Source organism: Oncorhynchus gorbuscha, linkage group LG18 (assembly GCF_021184085.1).
Source record: "Oncorhynchus gorbuscha isolate QuinsamMale2020 ecotype Even-year linkage group LG18, OgorEven_v1.0, whole genome shotgun sequence".
Taxonomy (NCBI): domain Eukaryota; kingdom Metazoa; phylum Chordata; class Actinopteri; order Salmoniformes; family Salmonidae; genus Oncorhynchus; species Oncorhynchus gorbuscha.
The window spans coordinates 42,265,783-42,289,838 of record NC_060190.1 but is presented as its reverse complement, the minus strand read 5'-3'; the positions used below and the strand labels follow the sequence as shown (position 1 = coordinate 42,289,838).

The following is a 24,056-nucleotide window of genomic DNA, read 5'->3' as shown; positions in this document are numbered from 1 at the left end:
GAGTACCACAGTACGAGTCATAATACCCAATGGTCCAACGTTTTTCCACCATTCATTTTTCCCATTGGGGATTTTGGAAACACTTAAAATAAGGTCTGCTTTGTGTAGGCTTAACCTGGTGTGATATTTTGATAACCGTGTATAGTTTTGATAAGTCACCGTGTCCGAGAGAGATTTACATGGCTATCAAAATGTCACGCCAGGCTAAGCCTACACGAAACAGACCTTATTTGAAGTGTTTCTAAAAATTCCCAAATACTTTTGGAACCATTTTGCTGTTTGACCGCTAGGTTTTATGGGTATTATGACACCTCCACTATGGGGCTCTATGGCACCACAGCAAAATTAGTCTACATTTTGGCTATTCTTTATATGTGTATTTCACACGATGTTGACATAAAAATCTGAGTATAATGCTTGTATGGATGTCAACCCCAACACATTCATGTCATCGTTACTAATCATCTGCATTACAGTTAAAAATGACTACCATCAACGATTTCTGTATGCTAGCTGTGCTAACCAAGTGATGCGAGCGGGAGTTGGCATTTAGCAGTCACGTCTTCTAGACCTGAAAAGGGACAACTTCTACATGTTATGCAGCGAAAACAGCCAAATTTAACTTAAGTAAGCACATTGTGGACCTGTAACAATACATAAATCATGACGGATTTGATGAATATCCCCTTTGTTAAATCAGCTTTGTTGAATGTGCACCAATCTGGTCAATGGAATGTCTGCATTCCATTGACCCCTTTACCACATCTATTAGGCTCTCTAAAGTCATGAATGTGATGTTTTGGTTTGAATAATGTTTGTTTTGTAACTGTCATCTTTTAATCATTAGATGTTTGTTTTACCATCGAGGAACACTTTGAAAATAAGTTTTAATTCATGCTTTTAAGTGCCATCCTCTGGGATCCAATGCACATCTTGTTGTATTATTTATTACCCAAATAAAATATTAAAAATGAATGTCAAACTGAAGTACACATTTTCAGAAACTTCATAAATACATCAATATAACCATTATATCAAGTGGTTGGCCTGCTACCTGAGCTCTGCTTTAAAGTAGTAGACTAGTATGTTACCTGGTTGTGAGGGGGGCTCCCTCCCTGAGAGTTCTGCTGGTGTTGATCCTGCTCTGCGCTGTGCTGTGGAAAGGGGCTGTCTGTGTGGTGGTGATGGCGGGGGTCCAGTTTAATGAGCGATCTGTACAGCTGCTGGGTCTCAGGCAGAGTCACCTGCAGCAGGAAGCCCTCTACCATCAGCTCCTCCAGCTCAGGGCTCAGTCCTGAAACAAACACCAACAATACGGCTCAACACAGCCCTTTCAGGAATATATATATATATATATATTTTTTAAGTGTCATTCATTTGATAAATATGATAGAAATGTGACTTGTTCTGAGAGGTTGGGGTATTAGATGTTGTTCCCAGTCCGACACTGACCCTGCAGAGGAATGCACTGGTGCTCCGTGTAGAACGACATGCTGTTTGTTTCCTGAGTCGGAGACGGAGCCCAGGTTGGACTAGACGAGGCCCAGCGCTGATGTGACGTAGTCACAGCCACCCCCTCGGCGGAGGCCTGCTGCACGCGGTGCTGCCAGCGGACCGTCCTCTCGATGAGGAAGCGTAGGGCGTCACCCTCAGGCAGCCGCACCCGGATGCGCTGCAGGGAGGCCAGCAGGGGCAGCACCCGGTCAAGAGGGGGTTTCTCCGAGAGTTGGCACTGGGGGCACACCCAGGCCTGGTTGGGCAAGGGGTCCTGGTTAGAGCCTAAGACGCAGCTGCGGTGGAAGGCGTCACGGCAGAGCTCGCACTGCAGCATGGCACCTGACGGAGCCTTGTGGCACACACACACACTCAATGCCCCGCAGTCACCGGCCAGGAGGAGCTTGGACTCGTTTGAGGCCCTAAGGGCCAGCAGACTCTCCATCTCTTTCTGACGTACCTCAGCCAGAGTGGCCATCTACAGAGAGGGGAACCAGCACAGGTTGGCGTGACAAGACGCAATACTCACTACATCAACATACATGTAACCAAACAGCTACAGTATATGGAATACTGTATCAAACCATACATACATTTAATCATGCACCTTCATATTATGGGTCCTCATATCAATTTAGAGGGGTTCACTGATTGCAATAGATGAGTGTAGTGGGTATCTTTAGAATATAGTGGAATTTAATGAGTTCAATGGTCTGCGCTTTTGGTTTAAAAAAACATTACGTAGACAGAGAGAGAGAGAGCAGCACGTACAGCAGAGGCAGAGTCCTTGCTCTCTGAGAGGGCCCTCTCCACATCGCTCAGGCAGTCCAGCCTGGCGCTGTTTCTCTCGCTGCACTGGGCCGCATCCTTTGCCCTTTTATACTTTGACTGCCGAGGCCCCGTCCCAGCCTCACACCGGGGGCACAGCACCTAAACACACAAAAGACACCAAGCCAAATCCCAAAAGACCTCAGGAGTGATTCTAAGACGAACACCCAGATGGCACACCATTTACTTTATAGTGTGCTACTTTTGACAACCCCTAAGTTGACTGATTATGTGTATTGGCATTAGATCGTTGTAGATGGTTTACCTCCAGCAGGGAGTAAGCAGAGTTCTTCATTAGAAAGGTCTTGGCAGCGCTCTCCTTCCAGGCCTGCACGTCAAACACCAGGGAATCAAGTCGAGCAAGGGGGTCCAGCCAGACTGGGATGGCCTTGGCCCGGGACACCAGGTCAGTCAGGGTATCCAGCACAGGGATACGGCCTCCCAGCTACACACAAACAAACAAAACACAGAAACACAAGTATATAGATACTCTTATAAGAAGTCTGGCTCTCTTTCCTTCTCTTCGCTCACACCTTTTTCTTTTCAGTTTGGCTAACCAGAAGCAGTTGTATTGTTATTTTAAAAAAGGTATCAATATAGAATAAAACTATATTTATTTAGAAATGTTTCCAATTACATGGGATCATAAACTAGAATGTAGTGCATTTATTTTGACCAGGGACATTGTCAAAGACATGGCACCTTATTCCCCATGTATTGCACTTTGGGACATAACCTAAGAGGCTCATACCTGTAGGGTCTCTGCCTCCTGAAGCCAGTCTTTAGCCTGGTCCACCGTGTCCTTCAGCAGCAGACAGTTGGGAAGATAGGCAGGGATACTAGCCACCTCCTGCAGAGCTTCCACAAGAGTTTCCACACAGTGACGCGGCCTGGAGATAATAGAAGCTAGGTTTAAAAACATAAAAATATGCACAGTACTGCTTTTATCTTCAGTGTCAAGTTCTGTCAAGACCTCTTCATATATTCCCCAAACCAGGTGGAACAAATGAGTCACTCATTTCCCAGTTCATATGGCTCTACAGTAGTCACTTATCACATTAGCACTAAGGAGTTCTCTTTTCAGACGAGTTGAAATCTGACTAAACTGAGACAACTTTGAAGCAATGTTGCTTATAAAACAGTGGAATTAGTGCTCAGTATACCATGTTACTCTATTCAAAACGTTGACTGAAGTTCAGTTGTCAATAAACGACCTTGTTGTCCAAGATGTCTCACTTTAGGCCAGTTTACCCTAATGGCTATGGGCCAATGCTCTGTTACTAGCATCTGTGTAAACTGTGGCGTAAGCCAGCAGAGCAGAGCACTGTCCCAACCCACTGATCCAGTTAAAACACCAGGAAGCAGCTTTCAACTCCAAAATGCAAACCTTTCACTTTTCACTCTCTGCTGGCTGAACTTCTAAGCAGCTTTTGCAAGCAAGGTGTCAGTGCTATTTATGTACCATTTCAGTGTGCCTTATTTAGTTTTACGAGTCTCAATCAATTTTATTTAACTTGTTTTGTGTATCTCGTAGCCATTTCCTAATGAAAACATTTATATTTCTTTACTACTGAAGGGGGGCTGAAATGACTGATTTAGCCTCGGTTTCAAACAGTCTCATTAGGAAGACTGAGAACAATATTTCGGTCTTAGGGGCATAATTTGCAGTGGGTGTCTTGTGTATGTTCGAACGTGGGAAGCGTTTGTACATTCACTCTGCCAAAACAGTTAGTCACTCAACCTTCTATACAACTTGAAACAGTTTAACCAGGTCCCATATCCACAATTTGTCAGAGTAGAAAATTGGTCATAAGTACTGAGAAGAGACACTTTACTTTACTCTTATGGGTAAAATATAAAAACTATGCACGAAGCCTCTAGTAATAAGGAGTCCCACCTACTCCACAGATATTTAAGAGAGCTGTCCTAACCAGTTAAGAGCTACAAGCAGGTGTCTTGATTATAGAAAAGGAAAGCGAGTCAGTGGTTCCTGCGCAACATACATGCAATTGCTTTGGAGCTGAAAGAATGTTTTGATATTTCTATATGATCAACTCATAAATAATACAGACCTACATGCAACAGTATCTCTTGCGCTTTTGACAAAGATTTGACATGATATGCCTAAATAGTTATAACCACTAGGCTAATAAATCATAACATTTTTATTTTGATTATTTCATTAATTTACATCATGTTATTTCAAGTTATCACTTTGGAGCGTATTATCACATTGTTAAAAAAGATGGTCAAATTGGGCAATCCTATACACTTAAAAATTGGCCAATTGACAGCATCAAGGGCCTGTGTGTTCGGGATTTAATGATAGACCTTTCAAAATGTTTTATGCAACATTATCGGCAAGTAACTTATTGCCTACTGTACCATAAGCGATTTAACGTGCCGAGTGTTGATGCAACGGTAATATGAACAAAATTCCACTTCTGGGTCATTCTATGAAATTGGTCAATCTGTTTTAAAACCAAAATGTATTAGTCATCCTTTAACATTATAAATCGACATAAATTACATCTTAATGCCTTTTTACAACAAAACATTTTTAAAAAGTGTACTGCCTGATAATATTAAAAATATTTTGATTAGTAACAATTTACTTTACACAACTGTTTAACACCAGTGACCAGTAACAGTTACAGCAGTGACAACTATGCAGACAAGGTGCCATAGCTAAGATGGCAGCCACAGTAGTTCAAACCACACTTAACAATAGAACCGCCAAGACTATCAATCTCACCGTTTTCAATTTGTAATTTCAATAACTTAAATTTCAATAAAAACCTTGAACCCACCTGTCCCTGACTTTTTCTAAATGTGTCTTTACACCATCAGTACTTTGAGATAAATATCATAAGATAAAACTTTTCGCATTTCATCCTTTAAAAAAAGCGCACGACAATCAAAATGACTATGCATATTTAACATTAGAATAGTTGGGCCTCGACGAGTACCAATAGTCACCAGTCTAATAAATCCATGTAATATACAATCAAAAACATACATTATTATTTTGTTTAGAATGGTCATAAAAAACACATGATACCGTTACGTTCCCCAGCAAGAAAAACAAAAATGTCACTCAAACAGAAGGGGGAACTAACAAAGGTTCATTGACCAACAACCAAAATGAAAAACATGACTAGCAACAACAACTGGAACCTAAAAAGATACTCACCATGTGTACCCACTAAATTTTCCCAAGACGCAAATAAAAGAACCCACACCAAAATTAAATACAGGAAGAAAACCAAATAAGTGAAGCAAAAAAAAACAAAAAAAAACAGGGAAAACAGATTAAGGATTGTTTTTCTAGAAATCAAAATGGGGAGAACCAACTAAAGGTGTCAGTGCATGCTCGGAGTTTGTGTACTGGTAATCTGTCTAGCACTGCGGCCTTATGAATGTTTAAAAAGGTCCTGCCCATGTTGGCTACGAAGAGCATGATCACAGAGTCGTCCAGAACAGCTGGTGCTCTCATGCATAGTTTAGTGTTTCTAGTCTCAAAGCGCACATAAAAGGTATTTAGCTTTTCTGGTAGGTTCGCATCAACTGGACAGCTCGCAGCTGGGTTTCCCCTTTGTAATCTGTGATAGTTTGCAAGCCCTGCCACATCCGACAAGCATCAGAGCCAGTGTTGTAGGACTCGATCTTGGTCCCGTGTTGACACGTCACACATTTGATGGTTCATCTGAGGTCGTAGAGGGATTTCTTATAAGCGTCCCGATTAGTGTTCCGCTCCTTGAAAGCGACAGCTCTAGCCTTTAGTGCAGTGTGGATGTTGCCTGTAATTCATGGCTTCTGGTTGGGATATGTACATATGTGGGGACAATGTCATCGATGAACTTATTAATAAAGCCAGTGACAGATGTGGTAAACTTCACAATGCCGTCGGATGAATCCCAGAACATATTCCAGTCTGTGCTAGTGAAAGAGTCCAGTAGTTTAGCATCTGCTTCATCGGACCACTTCTGTATTGAGCGAGTCACTGGTACTTCCTGTTTGAGTTTGTTGTAAATCAGGAGTATAGAGTTGGTCAGATTCGCAAAATGTATGGCGAGGGAGAGTTTTGTATGTGCGTGTGTGTAGTAAAAGGTGATCTAAAGTTTTTTCTTCGCCTTAGTTGCACATGTGACATTGCAAAACGTTTTTTTTTTTCCTGCATTAAAGTGACCGGCCACTAGGAGAGCATTTTCTTGTTTGTTTATGGCCCTAGACAGCTCATTGAGTGCGGTCTCAGTGCCAGCATCAGTTTGTGGTGGTAAATACACTGCTACCAAATAAAAAATTAAAAAATAGGCATCTACCAAACCCAGATTCATCTGTCGTACTACTAGATACGTGATTCATTACTCCAGAGAAAGCGCTTCCACTGCTCCAGAGTCCAATGGCGGCGAGCTTTACGCCACTCCAGCCAATGCTTGGCATTGCGCATGGGATCTTAGGCTTGTGTGCTGCTGCTCGACCATGGAAACCCATTTCATGAAGCTCCCGAACAGTTATCGTGCTGACGTTGCTGCTAAAGGCAGTTTAGAACTAGGTAGTGAGTGTTGCAGTCGATTTTTACGCACTACAGCACTCACCGGTCCTGTTCTGTGAGCTTGTGTGGCCTACCACTTCACAGCTGAGCCATTGTTGCTCCTAGACATTTACACTTCACAATAACTGCACTTAGTTGACCGGGGCAGCTCTAACAGGGAAGAAATTTGACAAACTGACTTGTTGGAAAAGGGGCATCCTATAATCAGCATAAAAATATATATTTTTTAAAACACAAAATAGTACAATTGGCCAGGAGACCATAAAACTGCCACCATTCCCTCTGGCGCCATTATGGTGCTGCCCAACCCAAGGAAATCTGTTACATACTAGATTCCTTACATCTCGCAAATCTCTAATTTGGACGATGCCGACTTTATGACCAAAATGATCCTATTTACACAGGAATAAATCTTTGACTTATAGCGATGCCACATTGGCTGTCTTCAAACAGAGAAGTTGGTTTTTCGGTTCAGTTGCGCTTGAAAAATGTTTTATTACTCAAGTCAGGAAAGACATTTACAGCCCTGTCTCAGGTTGACTCCTACTACAGCAAGGAGTCTACAGCCCTGTCTCAGGGCAAGAGTTTTCCATGTACATTGTTTCATGTAGAATAGAACCACTACAAACACCTCTTTCTATGAAAGACTGACCAGGAAAAGCTATGATCCCTTATTGATGTCATTTGTTAAATCTACTTCAGTGTAGATGAAGGGGAGGAGATGGACATGGATTGTGTATGTGTACCATTCAGAGGGTGAATGGGCAAGACAAAACATTTAAGTCCCTTTGAACAGAGTATGGTAGTAGGTGTCAGGCGGACCAGTGTGTGTCTCATGAACTTAACATTTTCTGGGTTTTTCACACTCAACAGTTTCCCATGTGTATCAAGAATGGTCCCCCACCCAAAGGACATCCAGCCAACTTGACAATTGTAGGAAGCATTGGCGTCAACATGGACCAGCATTCCAATGGAACGCTTTCGACACCTTGGAGTCCATGCCCCGACAAATTCATGTTGTTGAGGGCAAAAGGGTGTGCAACTCAATATTAATAGTGTCCCTAATGTTAGGTACACTCAGTGTATATAAACTCTGGATTGCTGATGCTATGTATTGGCTATTGAGTGGCTGAATGGAATTCTACAGTATTTCAGTTAAATGTTAAGGACAAAATTACATGCATTTAAGTATTTTTTGTAGTAGTGGGGACAGTAATAGTAATCTCTAAAAATTATACTTTAAGGAAAACATTTATATATTAAGCTCACATAATATAATGTAAAAATGTATGCATTAAGGTCTGTAATAGAATAATGTAGACATTAATAAAGGCATTTCTGTAGCTTCCAAAATATTTTCTAAAATGGTGATGAGTGACAAGACGTGGCTTAAACACAGCGCCCCCTATCAGTCATCTAGTGTATATATAAATCATTGCATATTCAGTTACAGTACTGTCTAAGCCACTCGCCTCCTCGTCTGCCTCTCACCTAGCCTCCAAGAGGCGGAGCGCCCGCTCCTCCCAGTGCTCCGACATGGTAAGCAGCTCCTGCAGGCGAGCCATAGCCCTCTCCACTGAGCTGTGTGGGGCCAGGCCCACCCCCTGGTCTATCAGCCTCCGCATGGTGTCCAGACATAGGCTGTGTGGCCGGACACTGGCCCCCTTAACCCCGTCTAGCCAGCGGGCTTGCTCCAGCCTTTCCCTGAGCAGGGCCAGCTGGGGAAGTTCCACATCCAGGCCCAAGCTCAGGTCCAGCAGGCCCTGCAGCGCCATTGGGCTGGGGGCCTCGTCAGAGAGGAGCTGCTCACTGCTCTGCTGGAAGTCATCCACGCGAGTCAGCAGGTCCTGGGGGAAATACAAGCAGGTTAAAGCGCTAATCAATTAGTTGTTTTTCAGTGTTCTCCTGGTCCTAAAAGACTACGGTGGCTTGTAGGTAGGCTTTTGTCCCAGCCTAGTGTCACATCAAGTAATCAATCAACTCATCAAGACTGCTTAGCTGAGTCAGGTGTGTTAGTGAAGTGAGAAACAAAGTACTCGTCTTGTTACTGTGGTGGTAATAGGTCCTCCGGCCCCAATCACCAAGCATTTACTTTAATGTCATTTAATGAACATGCTGACCAAACCGCTCGCACGTGCGTGTGCCATCGTTCGCATGTTGATTTTGTCCACCCACACCAGACATGATCAGGACACTCAGGTTGAAATATCAACTCTGAACCAACTACATTAATATGGGGACAGGTCGAAAGGCATTAAACCTTCATGGTAATTTAGCTAGATAGCTTGCTGTTAGTAGCTCATTTGTCTTAGGATATAAACATTGGGTTGTTATTTTATCTGAAATGCACAAGGTCCTCTACTCCGACAATTAATCTAGAGATAAAAGGGTAAACAGATAGTTTCTTGTAATATCTCCTCCTTCAGGCTTCTTTTTTGGACTTTATATGATGGTTGGCATCCAACTTTAAGGTGCATTACCACCACCAACTGGACTGGAGTGTGGTCCTCAGTTCATCTTTCAATCACCCACATGGGTATATTCCCCTAAAATCTAATGAGGAGATGGGAGAGGTGGGACTTGCAGCACTTCAAAAGTCACATATAGAACCAAGTTCTACTTTAGTGCCTGGCTACGCAGACGCTCGTTGACGCGTGCGAGCATTGTGGGTGCAATGATTGAATAACATGTATGTGTACATTTACTTTTGGTGTGGTCAGCATGTAAGGTAATTAAGTCAACCATATATCAAGTAAAACCTTCCTAACGCCTACCTTAAGTAAGGGGGCCTGGCGGATGCTGCAGGGCAGGTTGTGCAGCTGCCTGACAAATGACCTGAGCTCCTCCACTGTCAGCAGGTTCTGGCTCTGGGACTTCCTTCCACCTGAACGATACCTGACAACAACACACTAGATCAGAGACACGGCTAACATTCAGGGCACACAAGCTGGAATACATTTTCACTAAACCACATTTGCTCTGCGATAGATTTGTGTCCTGTCCAGGGCGTGTACTTGTACATCAAGCTGCCTTTGGCTCCTACCCTATAAGCTGTTCTGGCTTGTCAGGCCAAGGCTTGCGCAAGGCTACTTACTTATGTTATTGCTTTCAGAATTAGCTATCATTTGGCTAACTATGTGGCTAAGAATACAAGAATCAGGTATGGTAAAGGATGTTAACTAGGAATGCACAATATAAATCGGTAAGCATATCGGACGATATTTGCTAAAAATGCCAACATCGGCCCGATATCTAGTTTAACGCTGATGTGCATAGCTATATAACGTAGGTAGATAACAATGACGCCATGAAAATACTGAGCTACACGTGCAACACAGCATTCCTAACCTAGCCCACAATGTCTGCTGTGTGGATCTATTTTGAAGATGTTTCAAAGGAAGATAACAAAAAGGCCATATGCAACGTTTGTGCTGCTATTATTTCCAGAGGACAGGAGAAAGTGAAATCTTTCAATACCACAAACCTAATTACTAATTTTAAATTGCATTACCCCCAGACGTTCGGCGACTACTTAGAACAAAAGAAAAAAAACTAAGCTCACACTTCCAACAAGTTCAAGTTTAAGCAGTCCTTTGAAAGAGTAACAATATTTCAGCGAGACAACTCAAAGGCGAAAACCATTAACGCCAAGATAATGGTATTAATTGCCCTTGACAATAAAGTGTTCTCTGTCGTGGAGGATGTTGTAATTTCGGTTCATCCCTAATTTTAACATTAGAAAGCATTTTAAATGGGCCTCCCGAGTGGTGCAGTGTTTTAACGCAGTCGTCAGTTCAACTGGGTTTCCTCCTTGGTCTGACTTGCTTCCGGGATAACGGGCAGGTGTTAAGAAGCGCGGTTTGGCGGGTCATGTTTCGGAGGACGCATGACTCGACCTTCACCTCCCGAGCCCGTTGGGGAGTTGCAGCGACGAGACAAGATCGAAATTGGGGAGAAAATCTTTTTATTTAAAAAAAGCATGATAATACAATAATATAAATCACGTGTGTTTATACGCACGCAGCCTACCTGGTCTGTCTCTTCCCAATGAGTAGCTGCTGGGCCACCACAGCACACTTCTCAGCATCCAGGGTGACTGTGCGGAGCTGCCGCAGGAGGTCACTCTGAGGGAACCGCTTCACCTCTGCCTCCACCACCAGGGAGCGCAGCTCTTCCAACCCTGAACACACATAAATAAACCAACATGGCTTTAAACACAGTCATCAATGCATTCCAAGAATCACGGTCCAATGATCAAGTACGCTGTACAATTAGCAAAGGGTAGAGGATAATCTATTTTAAACTATTCTGGTATCCTGTGTGCATCCTTAGACAAAGACAAAACATTCCATGAAACATTTAAGAACATCTGGTCTTCTTTGGGTTATGCTAATAAGCAACCAAAACATTTAGCGTTTTATTACATAAGGAATCATTTGAATTACAAAGATGCCTGAACCCAAAGAGGTATCCTACTTAGGGTTACAACTTACCACTTTTCTTGTCTTGTTTGGCCTCCAGGATGTCACCGACATGGGAGACCCAGTATGTGTAGGACTCAGCACGCAGAGTGACTGCTTCCATCATGGGGTAGAGCTCAGCCATGGTAAACCTGTAGCTGTAGACCAAGACACAGGTCTAGTGTGTTTCTGAGGACTAATCCTGGCTGAGTAACAGCTGTCACAATTGGTGATTTTTCTAGCCAGGTGACCCATATCTTTTTAGTGTTTCGTCTTTATCAGAAGGTCTAGGCCTTTAGATGTTTCAATGCTGCGCACTCCAACTTTGACCCATACTTTAAGTTGACACATGCTTAAAGGAGCATTTTAGTTGAGAACATTTTTTAAATATATTTGTGCAGGGGATCTGTAAATTTGCATTTGAGCTGTTGGCTACGGGTTTCTGTAAAACATGGGATGTACATAATGAGGGGGACATGATGTATATTAACATTATGTGGCCATTTCGAACTAACTTGGCTGTGGATTGACTTACTTGAGTGTGAGTTCGCTGGAGGTGCAGGAGCAGAGGTCGTGGGCATGGTGCAGACACACCAGCTGGCCGGGGCTGCAGGGACAGGTGAGGGCAGACAGGTAGCAGGTGGTCCTGCATTTGGAACACTGGCGCTCCTCGTCTGGCAGCAGGTCGTACTCCGCCTGCTGGGAACGCTGCACGCCCTGGGAACACAGATACGATCATCAACACACACCCACAGATTAGTAGTGTCAAAGAGATCACACACAGACACCCACACCTAGAGCCATACTAGGAGGAGAGACAGGGATGACCCGGGCACATAGACACATGTGGAGGAAAGATAACTGTGGCCATTTCAAATCAAATTGTATTGGTCGCATACACTTGCAATAACATCTGCTAAATATGTGTAAGTGTAGCGAAACGGTGCAGTAATCTAATATACAACTCTAATAAAGTTAATTCGATTCTTAAGAAATATTAGGAAGAGCAATGTCAGAGTATAAATAAATGGGATGTATAGACATTATGGATAGATGGATAGAATATTATATGTAGAGCAATAAATAGTTCAATTGGATAGGACTAAAATACAGTATATACAGTTCATTCAGAAAGTACTCAGACCCCTTCTTTCCCCACATTTTGCTACATTACAGCCTTATTCTAAAATGGATTAAATCTACACACAACACCACATAATGAAAAAGCAAAAACAGGATTAGACATGTTTGCAAATGTATAAAAAGTTTAAAAACGGAAATATCACATTTACATAAGTATTCAGACCCTTCACTAGGTACTTTGTTGAAGCACCTTTGGCAGCGATTATAACCTCAAGTCTTTTAGGGTATGACGCTACAAGCTTGGCACACTTGTATTTGGGGAGCTTCTCCCCTCTTCTCTGCAGACCCTCTCAAGCTCTCAGTTTGGATGGGGAGTGTCGCTGCACAGCCATTTTCAGGTATCGCCAGAGATGTTCGATCGGGTTCAAGTCCAGGCTCCAGCTGGGTCTCTCAAGGACATTGAGACTTGTCCCGAAGCCACTCCCTGCGTCGTCTTGGCTTTGCGGTTAGGGTCGTTGTCCTGTTGGAAGGTGAACCTTGACCTAAGTCTGAGGTCCTGAGCAGGATTGCATCAAGGATCTCTCTGTACTTTGCTCCGTTCACCTTTCCCTTTCACGTCTCCCAGTCCATGCTGCTGAAAAACATCCCCACTGCACAATGCTGCCACCCTCATGCCTCACTGTTGAGAGGTGTCTGATTGTCCCCAGACGTGATGCTTGGCATTCAGCCCAAAGAGTTCAATCTTGGTTTCATCAGACCGGTGAATCTTGTTTCTCATGTTCTGAGTCCTTTAGGTGCCTTTTGGCAAACCCCAAGCGGGCTGCCATGTGCCTTTTACTGAAGAGTGGCTTCTGTCTGGCCACTACCATAAAGGCCTGATTGGTGAAGTTCTGAAGAGAAGGGAAATCCTTCCAGAAGGACAACCATCTCCAGAGGAACTCTGGAGCTCTGTCAGAGTGAACATTGGGTTCTAGGTCACATCCCTGACCACATGACGGAGGCCACTGTGTTCTTGGGGACCTTCAATGCGGCATAATTGTTTTGGTACCCTTCCTCAGATCTGTGCCGACACAATCCTGTCTTGGAGCTCCACAGACAATTCCTTTGACCTCGTGGCTTAGTTTTTCTCTGACGTGCACCGTCAACTGTGGGAACTTAGACAGGTGTGTGCCTCTCCAAATCATGTCCAATCAATTAAGTTTACCACAGGTGGAATGAAGTTTAAAACAACAAGGATGATTAATGTAAGCAGGATACACCAGAGCTCAATTTCAAATCCATTAGCAAAGAGTCTGAATAAAGTAATTCTGTAAAAATTTAAAAAATACTTTTCGCTTTGTCATTATGGGGTATTGTGTAGATTTATGAGGAAAATGTATTTTATCATTTTTAGAATAACTTCTTTGTATATAAACTCAGCAAAAAAAAAAGAAATGTCCCTTTTTCAGGACCCTGTCTTTCAAAGATAATTTGTAAAAATCGAAATGACTTCACAGATATTCACCAGAACGAACAACCCCTCCATCAGTGCTCAGACTGTCCGCAACAGGCTGAGAGAGGCTGGACTGAGGGCTTGTAGGCCTGTTTTAAGGCAGGTCCTCACCAGACATCACCGGCAACAACGTCACCTATGGGCACAAACCCACCGTTGCTGGACCAGACAAGACTGGCAAAAAGTGCTCTTCACTGACGAGTCGCAGTTTTGTCTCACCAAGGGTGACGGTCAGATTCGCATTTATCGTCGAAGGAATGAGCATTACACCGAGACCTGAACTCTCGAGTGGGATCGATTTGGAGGTGGAGGGTCCGTCATGGTCTGGGGCGGTGTGTCACAGTATCTTCGGACTGAGCTTGTTGTCATTGCAGGCAATCTCAACACTGTGCGTTACAGGGAAGACATCCTCCTCTTGCCATATAGCTTGTTCTGTGCATGATTTCCTGCAAGACAGGAATGTCAGTGTTCTGCCATGGCCAAGAGCCCAGATCTCAATCCCACTGAGCACGTCTGGGACCTGTTGGATCAGAGGCTGAGGGCTAGGGCCATTCCATCACAAAATGTCTGTGAATTTGCAGGTGCCTTGGTGGAAGAGTGGGATAACATCTCACAGCAAGAACTGGCAAATCTGGTACAGTCCATGAGGAGATGCACTGCAGTACTTAATGCAGCTGGTGGACACACCAGATACGGACTTACTTTTGATACACTACCCCCCCTTTGTTCAGGGACACATTATTCCATTTCTGTGGAACTTGTTCAGTTTGTGTCTCAGTTGTTGAATCTTATGTTCATACAAATATTTACACATTAAGTTTGTTGAAAATAAACGCAGTTGACAGTGAGAGGACGTTTCTTTTTTTGCTGAATTTATATATCACACACATTCAGTCAAAAGTTCACACACCTACTCATTCAAGGGTTTTTATTTTTACATTGTAGAATAGTGTAGACATCCAAACTATGAAATAACACATGGAATCATGTAGTAACCAAAAGTGTTAAATCAAAATATATTTTAAAAAATAAAATTAAAAAAGTGTTAAACAAATCTAAATATATTTTATATTTGAGATTCTTCAAAGTAGCCACCCTTTGCCTTGATGACAGCTTTGCACACTCTTGGCATTCACTCAACCAGCTTCATGAGGTAGTCACTTGGATTGCATTGCAATTAACAGGTGTGCCTTGTTAAAAGTTCATTTGTGGAATTTCTTTCCTTCTTAATGCATTTGAGCTCATCAGGTGTGTTGTGACAAGGTAGGGGTGGTATCAGAAGATATCCCTATTTGGTAAAAGTACACATTATGGCAAGAACAGCTCAAATAAACAAAGAGAAATGACAGTCCATCATTAATTTAAGACATGAAGGTCAGTCAATACGGAAAATTTCAAGAACTTTTAACATTTCATTCAAGTGCAGTCGCAAAAACCAAGCGTTATGATGAAACTGGCTCTCATGAGGACCGCCACAGGAAAGGAAGACCCGGAGTTACCTCTGCTGCAGAGAATAAGTTAATTCGAGTTTACCAGCCTCAAATTGCAGCCCAAATAAATGCTTCACAGAATTCAAGTAACAGACATTCCAACATCAACTGTTCAGAGGAGACGGTGTGAATCAGGCCTTCATGATCGAATTGCTGCAAAGAAACCACTACAAAGGACACCAATAATAAGAAGAGACTTGCTTGGGCCAAGAAACACGAGTAATGGACAGACCGGTGGAAATCTGTCATTTGGTCTTGGCCAGCTCTCCCGCTATCTCTCTCTGAATGACCTTCTTGATCCAAATCAGTCAGGTTTCAAGACTAGTCATTCAACTGAGACTGCTCTCCTCTGTATCACGGAGGCGCTCCGCACTGCTAAAGCTAACTCTCTCTCCTCTGCTCTCATCCTTCTAGATCTATCGGCTGCCTTCGATACTGTGAACCATCAGATCCTCCTCTCCACCCTCTCCGAGTTGGGCATCTCCGGCGCGGCCCACGCTTGGATTGCGTCCTACCTGACAGGTCGCTCCTACCAGGTGGCGTGGCGAGAATCTGTCTCCTCACCACGCGCTCTCACCACTGGTGTCCCCCAGGGCTCTGTTCTTGGCCCTCTCCTATTCTCGCTATACACCAAGTCACTTGGCTCTGTCATAACCTCACATGGTCTCTCTTATCATTGCTATGCAGACGACACACAATTAATCTTCTCCTTTCCCCCTTCTGATGACCAGGTGGCGAATCGCATCTCTGCATGTCTGGCAGACATATCAGTGTGGATGACGGATCACCACCTCAAGCTGAACCTCGGCAAGACGGAGCTGCTCTTCCTCCCGGGGAAGGACTGCCCGTTCCATGATCTCGCCATCACGGTCGACAACTCCATTGTGTCCTCCTCCCAGAGCGCCAAGAACCTTGGCGTGATCCCTAACATCAAGGCGGTGGCCCGTTCCTGTAGGTTCATGCTCTACAACATCCGCAGAGTACGACCCTGCCTCACACAGGAAGCGGCGCAGGTCCTAATCCAGGCACTTGTCATCTCCCGTCTGGATTACTGCAACTCGCTGTTGGCTGGGCTCCCTGCCTGTGCCATTAAACCCCTTCAACTCATCCAGAACGCCGCAGCCCGTCTGGTGTTCAACCTTCCCAAGTTCTCTCACGTCACCCCGCTCCTCCGTTCTCTCCACTGGCTTCCAGTTGAAGCTCGCATCCGCTACAAGACCATGGTGCTTGCCTACGGAGCTGTGAGGGGAACGGCACCTCAGTACCTCCAGGCTCTGATCAGGCCCTACACCCAAACAAGGGCACTGCGTTCATCCACCTCTGGCCTGCTCGCCTCCCTACCACTGAGGAAGTACAGCTCCCGCTCAGCCCAGTCAAAACTGTTCGCTGCCCTGGCCCCCAATGGTGGAACAAACTCCCTCACGACGCCAGGACAGCGGAGTCAATCACCACCTTCCGGAGACACCTGAAACCCCACCTCTTTAAGGAATACCTAGGATAGGTTAAGTAATCCCTCTCACCCCACCCCCCCCTAAGTTTTAGATGCACTATTGTTAAGTGACTGTCCCACTGGATGTCATAAGGTGAATGCACCAATTTGTAAGTCGCTCTGGATAAGAGCGTCTGCTAAATGACTTAAATGTAATATGAAATGTAAATGGTCTGAGTCCAAATTTGAGATTTTTGGTTCCAACCGCCGTGTCTTCGTGAGACGCAGAGTAGGTGAACGGATGATCGCCGCATGTGTATTTCCCACCATGAAGGAGGTGGTGTGATGGTGCTTTGCTGGTGACACCGTCAGTGATTTATTTAGAATTCAAGGCACACTTAACCAGCAGGGCTACCACAGCACTCTGCAACGATACGCCATCCCATCTGGTTTGCACTAAGTGGGACTATAATTTGTTTTTCAACAGGACAATGACCCAACACACCTCCAGGCTGTGTAAGGGCTATTTGACCAATGAGAGTGATGGAGTGCTGCATCAGATGACCTGGCCACAACCACCCGACCTCAGCCCAATTGAGATGAGTTGGACCGCAGAGTGAAGGAAAAGCAACTTTTGTGGGGTACTCCTTCAAGACTGTTGAAAAAGTATTCCAGGTGAAGCTGGTTGAGAGAATGCCTAGAGTGTGCAAAGCTGTCATCAAGGCAAGGGGTGGCTACTTTGAACAATCTCAAATATACTTTGATTTGTTTTGTGGTTACTACATGATTCCATGTGTTATTTCATATTTTTTATGATGTGTTCACTATTATTCTACAATGTAGAAAATTGTCAAAATAAAAGCCCTTGAATGAGTAGGTGTGACCAAACTTGATTGTATATATACACATACAGTCCCACTCGCCAAATGCACTGTACGTGCCAGTATTAGAAGGCCTCTCACCATCTTGCTGACTTTGTCCCTCAGCTTGTCTTCCTCCTGGAGCATGACGGTCATGTCCCTCTGCACAGCCGAGGCAAGGGCCACATCCATGGTGGTGTCCGCCTTGGACGCCATCTTGCAGACCATCTCGTCGTGGGAGAAGACACAGTACCTATTCAGCTGCCGATAGTGGTCCACACACATGCGGCCCATGGGCATCTGAGAAACAGCGGGAGGCTTTGGGTTAGAACTATCCTCTACCATCGATTTAACACCATCAACAAGATCCATACACAGTGCTGGTTACAGCAGATCAACCAAACTTGATCCAAAGAGCTACAGGGTATAAAGGCCACTGCTCATTAGAAGCATCTTCCAGTTATTAAATGACTAGCTTCTGTATGGTATTTATGAGGGACTTCATGGCATCTTACCCAGTCCATGGTGCAAAAGTTGACAGCCTCCGCGAAGTTGAAGCCCTGGTTAAATCCACTATGGTAGGCTCTGGGGAAGGTGATGACAAACTCGCCAGAGCACTGATTGGTGCGATAAATCTAGAGTAGAGTAGGTATGAAGTCATGGTTAGACCAATACCATAGCTACACACAATGTTATATTTTTTCACTTACCCACCTGCCTTCATCACTGTATGTGTGTTGTTGGTGGGGTGGTACTTACGGGGACGCCGTGGTTCATGAGTGTGTTGGGGTTCATGATGGTGACCAGCTGGTGCAGGAGGTCAGGCTGGGACTCAAACAGCTCGGGGGCCAGTTTCCTCATCACCCACTCCAGCTTCTCTGCAGCGTATCCCGGAACCCCGTACCACGTCTTGGGCTCTCCCCTGAGAACACAGATGCCATTGTCTCAAAAACACTGATGTTATCACTTAAGCTTGAGGTGTATTCTTGTGTGTTAATACTACGTCAACCAATAAACTAACTCCAATAGTAAACAAGCATATGGGTTTCAAAAGATTCCTCAGAATAAAAGAAGCAGAGACTATTTGCTTAGACCTCTACACAATGCTTGATACCGAGGGCCAAGTTATCCCAGGTCCAGACAAGGTCATATTATACTATACTGATGGCCTGTGGGGCCTTAAGAGGACACCTGTCTGTACCAGTGCAAGTAGTTGATGGAGTAGCTCCAGTGGTCCTCAATGTGCCAGCAGAAGGAGGAGAAGCACATGCCCACGTAGAGCCAGGGTAACTTCATCCCACAGATGTCGGCCGTAATGTGAGTCAGCACTGAGGAGTCCATCACGGGCATGTTGTTCAGGTTCCAGCCACTGCTCAGGTAATCCTAAGTGTCAGAGAAAGGACAAGTTCAGGCTAGACTGAACTCAGGGTGACAGTCTAAGATACTGGGTCTGAGATGCTACTTTACTGGGAAGGGTTTCATCTGCATTAGAACTCCAATATCACCGTAAATACTAGCAGGGTCTCTGAGGGGCATAGATTTCTGGGAGGTTGTGATTATTAGCTACTAGCTAGCTAATGATTGTCTCGATTCTAGATCTAGAAAATATTGTGAGAGGTAGATTCTAAATAAATGAATTATCTTTAGGTGACAAACTGCTCTCTAGATCAGAGATGATGTACTGTTGCAATGATGTTGTGGTAAAATAATCTTCATAATCCTCCCAATACCTAGCCTATGTTAACCTGTAAGAGAGCCTTTGTACCTCATCCTCAGGGGAGACTTGGAATCGTCCGCCTCTGATGGGGAAGCCACTCCCAAACTCCTTGGAGGCGATGTCTGCCCCATACTCCACAGTAACGTCCTCTTCGATTGTGCTGACCAAGCGCCAGAACTCCTTCTCCACTAGCTCTGTTGGAACCATCTGACAGACAGAAAGACCACCGTTACCTCAACTTCCAACCGAGCTCCATCTAACACAGTCAATATCAGGCTGGAGTTCAGAAGCACGCCACTGAGAAAATATTTTGAAATGGAGGATCCAAATATTTTCCAGTTCTCCCTCTACTATAAACACCACATATACTGCCAAACTTACATGAACCGGCATGTTGAAATAGTCTGACTTGAAGGAGTCTGCCATGTCCCCAAAAGTGCGTAGAGAGTAGTCCCTGCCAGCCTGCTCGAAACCAAAGGCTACCTGAGGTTTGCAACACTCCTGTGGGGAAGACAAGAATGGGAAGTAAGCACTAATACAGCAAATGTCACCTTTAAATATATATTTTTTTAAATGACAGGAGAAGAATTCCATTGAGTAGCTACAGAAAATAAACAGAAGAGCAGAATTTGAGCATGCTTTTGTCGAGCTGTGTGTTTGCCTTTACAGTGAAAACAATATTGGAGTTTCCATTTCCAGACTACTGCTGCTGCAGTGTTCAGCAGCTTCCCCAGTGGACGGGGTGTGTGGAGTGTGTTGACAGAGTAGTATGGTAATTGGGTCTGGAAGAGAGAGGCAGTCTGTCACCTGAGCAAGGCACTTGGGACACCTCCAGTCTCCTTTGGGGACATCGTGGAGGGGCGGGATCAGACAGAAGGTATGGTAGCTGTCGTCACAGCCGTCACACAGCAGCAGGCGGTCCTCTTCGCTCCCGCTGCCACACACCAGACACATGTACTGGTCCACCTGAGACAGACAGACACAGCGACACATACACTTTTCAGCTAAAACATTGCAAAATGGCTGCCATAGATCAACCAGGTGGGTGGATGGGATGAGTTACTTTTGAGAGAAACCTGACCTGTATAAATGCTCCCTATTATGGTTATTATAATCATTACCATCATCATAGTAATAATGAAGAGACAATTAGCCCTGATTAGCTAAAATACATTAGCATATATAAAGGTGCTTTACTCACTGTGGGGTCATTTTTCTTAGTCAGCATGTTTTCTCTGTCACTTGTTATTGGCTCCTCATGCTCTGTGGCTTCCTGTTTCACCTGAACAGGTAACACTTTCACTGAAATACATTTATCACATTGTTAATGGAGGCCAAGGAATACAGTATGTACTAATATAAACAACCCTGTTCTAATAAACACTGAACAAAAATAAACGCAACATGAAGTGTTTGTCCCATGTTTCATGAGCTGAAATAAATGGTCCCAGAAATGTTCCATACGCACAAAAGGCTTATCTCGTTCAAATTTTGTGCAGAAATTAATTTACATCCCTGTTAGTGAGTATTTCTCCTCTGCCAAGATAATCCATACACGTGACAGGTGTGGCATATCAAGAAACTGATTAAACAGCGTGATCATTACACCAGGCACACCTTGTACTGGGAACAATAAAAGGGCACTCTAAAATGTGCAGTTGTATCACACAATGCCACAGAGGTCTCAAGTTAAGGGAGCTTGCAATTGGCAAACTGACTGCAGGAGTGTCCAACACAGCTATTGCCAGAGAACTGAATGTTAATTTCTCTACCATAAGCCACCTCACAGACCACATGTATGGCGTCGTGTGAGCTAGCGGGACTCTGATGTCAATGTTGTGAACAGAGTGCCCCATGGTGGCGATGGGGCTATGATATGGGCAGGCATAAGTTATGGACAATGTACACCCAACAATTGCATTTTATTGATGGCAATTTGAATGCGCAGAGATACTGTGACAAGATCCTGAGGCCCATTATCATGCCATTCATCTGCCTCCATCACCTCATGTCTCAGAATGATAATGCACAGCCCCATGTCACAAGGATCGGGACATAGTTCCTGGAAACTAAAAATGTCCCAGTTCATCCATGGCCTTCATACTCCCAGTCATGTAAAATCCATAGATGAGGGCCTAATGAATTTATTTCAATTGTATGATTTCCTTATATGAACTGTAACTCAGGAAAATATTTTAAATGGTTGCATTTATATTTTTGTTCAGTATACATTTAAAATATGGTTAAAAAAAGGTACATTCTAAATCATTTTACTTTTAAAACATTTCTTTAAAATGCAATAATTCCCAAGACTTACATTAATCCAGAAAAACTGTTTTTTAGTTAATGAAAAATATTCAGTTCTTTCACATTGCACTAAACTTTGCCAGAGGACAGAGCTTACCAGCCTGTGGCTCTGGCTTGGCTACGTAGGAGCCCATCCTCCTCCTCAGGTTGGGCCGGTTCTCACAGTCCTCCTCGGTCACAGTCTTCATACAGCCTTCCTGCCAGAGAGAAAGAGAAGAGGGGTCCATGCCATGTGGACCACGACAGGAATTTCAGGGATAGCAACATCCTTTTTATGAGCTCACAATTGCATACACACAAAAGCTCTTTGGTTTGGTGTCCAGAAATACATGCAAAGCTGCAAACCACCACTTGTCTGCATTGGGTCACTGGGCTTTTGTTTTACAGGGTGTTAGTCATCCATTGGCTCAGGAAGAGCTGTGTCTTATGAGGACCCGAGAACTATTGTGAGTTATAGTCAGGGTGAAATAAGGAAATACTGCTTCCCGGCAAAACAAATAGTGGGGGTATGCTGTACCAGTAGAACATATCACAATAATTAAAACAAAATGTCAACAAAGCTGTAGGCCATTATACCACTTTCTATTATTACCACATGTCAGAGGCATGAAAAATGAGCGAATGTACTTGTTGTAACTTATGGGGACCTAGCGGTAGAACTGTGACTTATGGAGACCCAGGAAGAGGCCCACCTCAGCTCTCATGCGCTTGGCTCTGCGGGCGATGCTGCAGGTCTCCAGGGGTTGAACAGACTGCCGCTGGGGAAGGTCATGGGGGATGTAGTCAGTGTCCTTCGTGTCGTTGGTCAGGGTGGGCTTCTGTAGGGGAGACATGGGGGAGTGAATGGGCATGTAGAGCTTTCCAGCACAAAGTCCCCATAAGATCAATGAGAAATGTTTCACCAATCTCAAACTGATATGTTTGTCAGAAAATTATAAGAAAAGTACAATCATTCCGTTTGAACAGAATGAGCTTTGCTACCTCCTTGTCACTCCTACTATCATTATGTTGTGACAAATTCCATTTGACAAAAACAAACCAGGCATCTATATACAACAGGGCCATTTGGTTGTTCAGGTGTCTAGTTGTCTGACATTGTAATGGAGTTGTTGAATACCATGGCTTGATTATAAACACAATCATCCAATACAAACATCCACCCACCACTACACACGGGCTTCAACTATTGATACTTGTTTTTGTCTTGCCAGATAAACATGTGGTCTGTTCTTTGTTGACACCACTAACATGAGAAAGAGGAAGACAGGCAGAAACACTGTCGGTTGAGGTGGGGGATGGGAACACTGACGCTCTGCTCTCTGGTATATCAGGAGGACAGTGTTTAGCTCATTAACTTTGCTACAGGGAGTGTGGGGCGAGAGGGAGGAGGGAACAGGAGAGGTCAAGGCCAGCAGGCTGAGAGAGCGAGAGAGAGAGCGAGAGAGAGAGCGAGAGAGAGAGCGAGAGAGCAAGAGAGACATGCAGCACTGCAGAGAGGATGAGCTGCTGCTAACCACAAAACCCCAACCAGGACCCCAAGGTACAATCAGGGAAGCTGCAAGAGACAACTGAGGTCTTCAATGAAAATAAACATGGAGACAAGGGGAAACCGGTACTACATTTTTTTTTTATAAATTACCCAATGGGGAGGAGAGCACGCTATGAAAATGGTTGGTTTATTTTCAGGATTCCAGTCATACTTTTTAAACATCCCAGGCCTCATCTAGCCTATGACTTAATTTGTGATTTCTTCTTAGAGCAGGTATTTTATGGAAAATGGATCTTATGTCAACAGCAAAAACATGGACAAATTAAATTGAGATTCACCTGCCATTTTGCTATGAACAATATCTACACCTTTGACGCAGCACAATCTTAGACAACTCGAGAAAATTACACAATAGTAAACAGAGCAGAGGACCAAGACAAGGCTTCCCATCGAGAGAGAACAACAAAGAGGATGAGAGGGAGGGGTGGAAGATGTCTCTGCAGAGAGAGTACTGGGAGACACAGGAGAGCGGGCGAGAGAGTGAGTGAGAAAGAAAAGAGAGAATGTAGAATATACAAGGGTGGTGAGAAAAAGAGAGAGAGAGAGCGAAAGACCCATCTGACTCACCAGAAGGTTGGCTCCAGTCTGGAACAGGTTGTAGGGGTAAAGGATCCTCTCATAGTGGGAGCGCAGATGAGAGCCTATGGCCTTTCCTGGAGCAAAGCCCATCTTCAGGGCTATCTTAGACCAGCGTCTCTCTCTGCAAACCGCATCAAATCCCCCCTCATCGTTCACCAACTGGGAAAGGAGCATCCCAATTAATGACCTTGTTATTGTGTGGGTGTTCAAACA

At 44.2% G+C, this 24,056-nt stretch overlaps 1 protein-coding gene across 1 annotated transcript in view; it reads right to left on the bottom strand.

Annotated features, from left to right (window-relative positions):
• Window positions 1-24,056, bottom strand: part of LOC124003024 (lysine-specific demethylase 5B-B-like) — a 35,447-nt gene that overhangs the window by 2,921 nt on the left and 8,470 nt on the right. The window contains exons 5-25 of the mRNA XM_046310965.1: window positions 23,832-24,002; window positions 22,408-22,533; window positions 21,813-21,912; window positions 20,610-20,710; window positions 20,216-20,374; window positions 19,790-19,909; window positions 19,457-19,615; window positions 18,893-19,074; window positions 18,451-18,613; window positions 18,207-18,326; window positions 17,794-17,991; window positions 11,873-12,054; window positions 11,371-11,495; window positions 10,907-11,057; window positions 9,652-9,772; window positions 8,369-8,724; window positions 3,074-3,212; window positions 2,588-2,767; window positions 2,266-2,424; window positions 1,453-1,972; window positions 1,092-1,294 (exon numbers count right to left, since the gene is read on the bottom strand). Coding sequence (XP_046166921.1) covers window positions 1,092-1,294; window positions 1,453-1,972; window positions 2,266-2,424; window positions 2,588-2,767; window positions 3,074-3,212; window positions 8,369-8,724; window positions 9,652-9,772; window positions 10,907-11,057; window positions 11,371-11,495; window positions 11,873-12,054; window positions 17,794-17,991; window positions 18,207-18,326; window positions 18,451-18,613; window positions 18,893-19,074; window positions 19,457-19,615; window positions 19,790-19,909; window positions 20,216-20,374; window positions 20,610-20,710; window positions 21,813-21,912; window positions 22,408-22,533; window positions 23,832-24,002 — 3,735 coding nt within the window. The remainder of the gene's footprint in view (window positions 1-1,091; window positions 1,295-1,452; window positions 1,973-2,265; window positions 2,425-2,587; window positions 2,768-3,073; window positions 3,213-8,368; window positions 8,725-9,651; window positions 9,773-10,906; window positions 11,058-11,370; window positions 11,496-11,872; window positions 12,055-17,793; window positions 17,992-18,206; window positions 18,327-18,450; window positions 18,614-18,892; window positions 19,075-19,456; window positions 19,616-19,789; window positions 19,910-20,215; window positions 20,375-20,609; window positions 20,711-21,812; window positions 21,913-22,407; window positions 22,534-23,831; window positions 24,003-24,056) is intronic.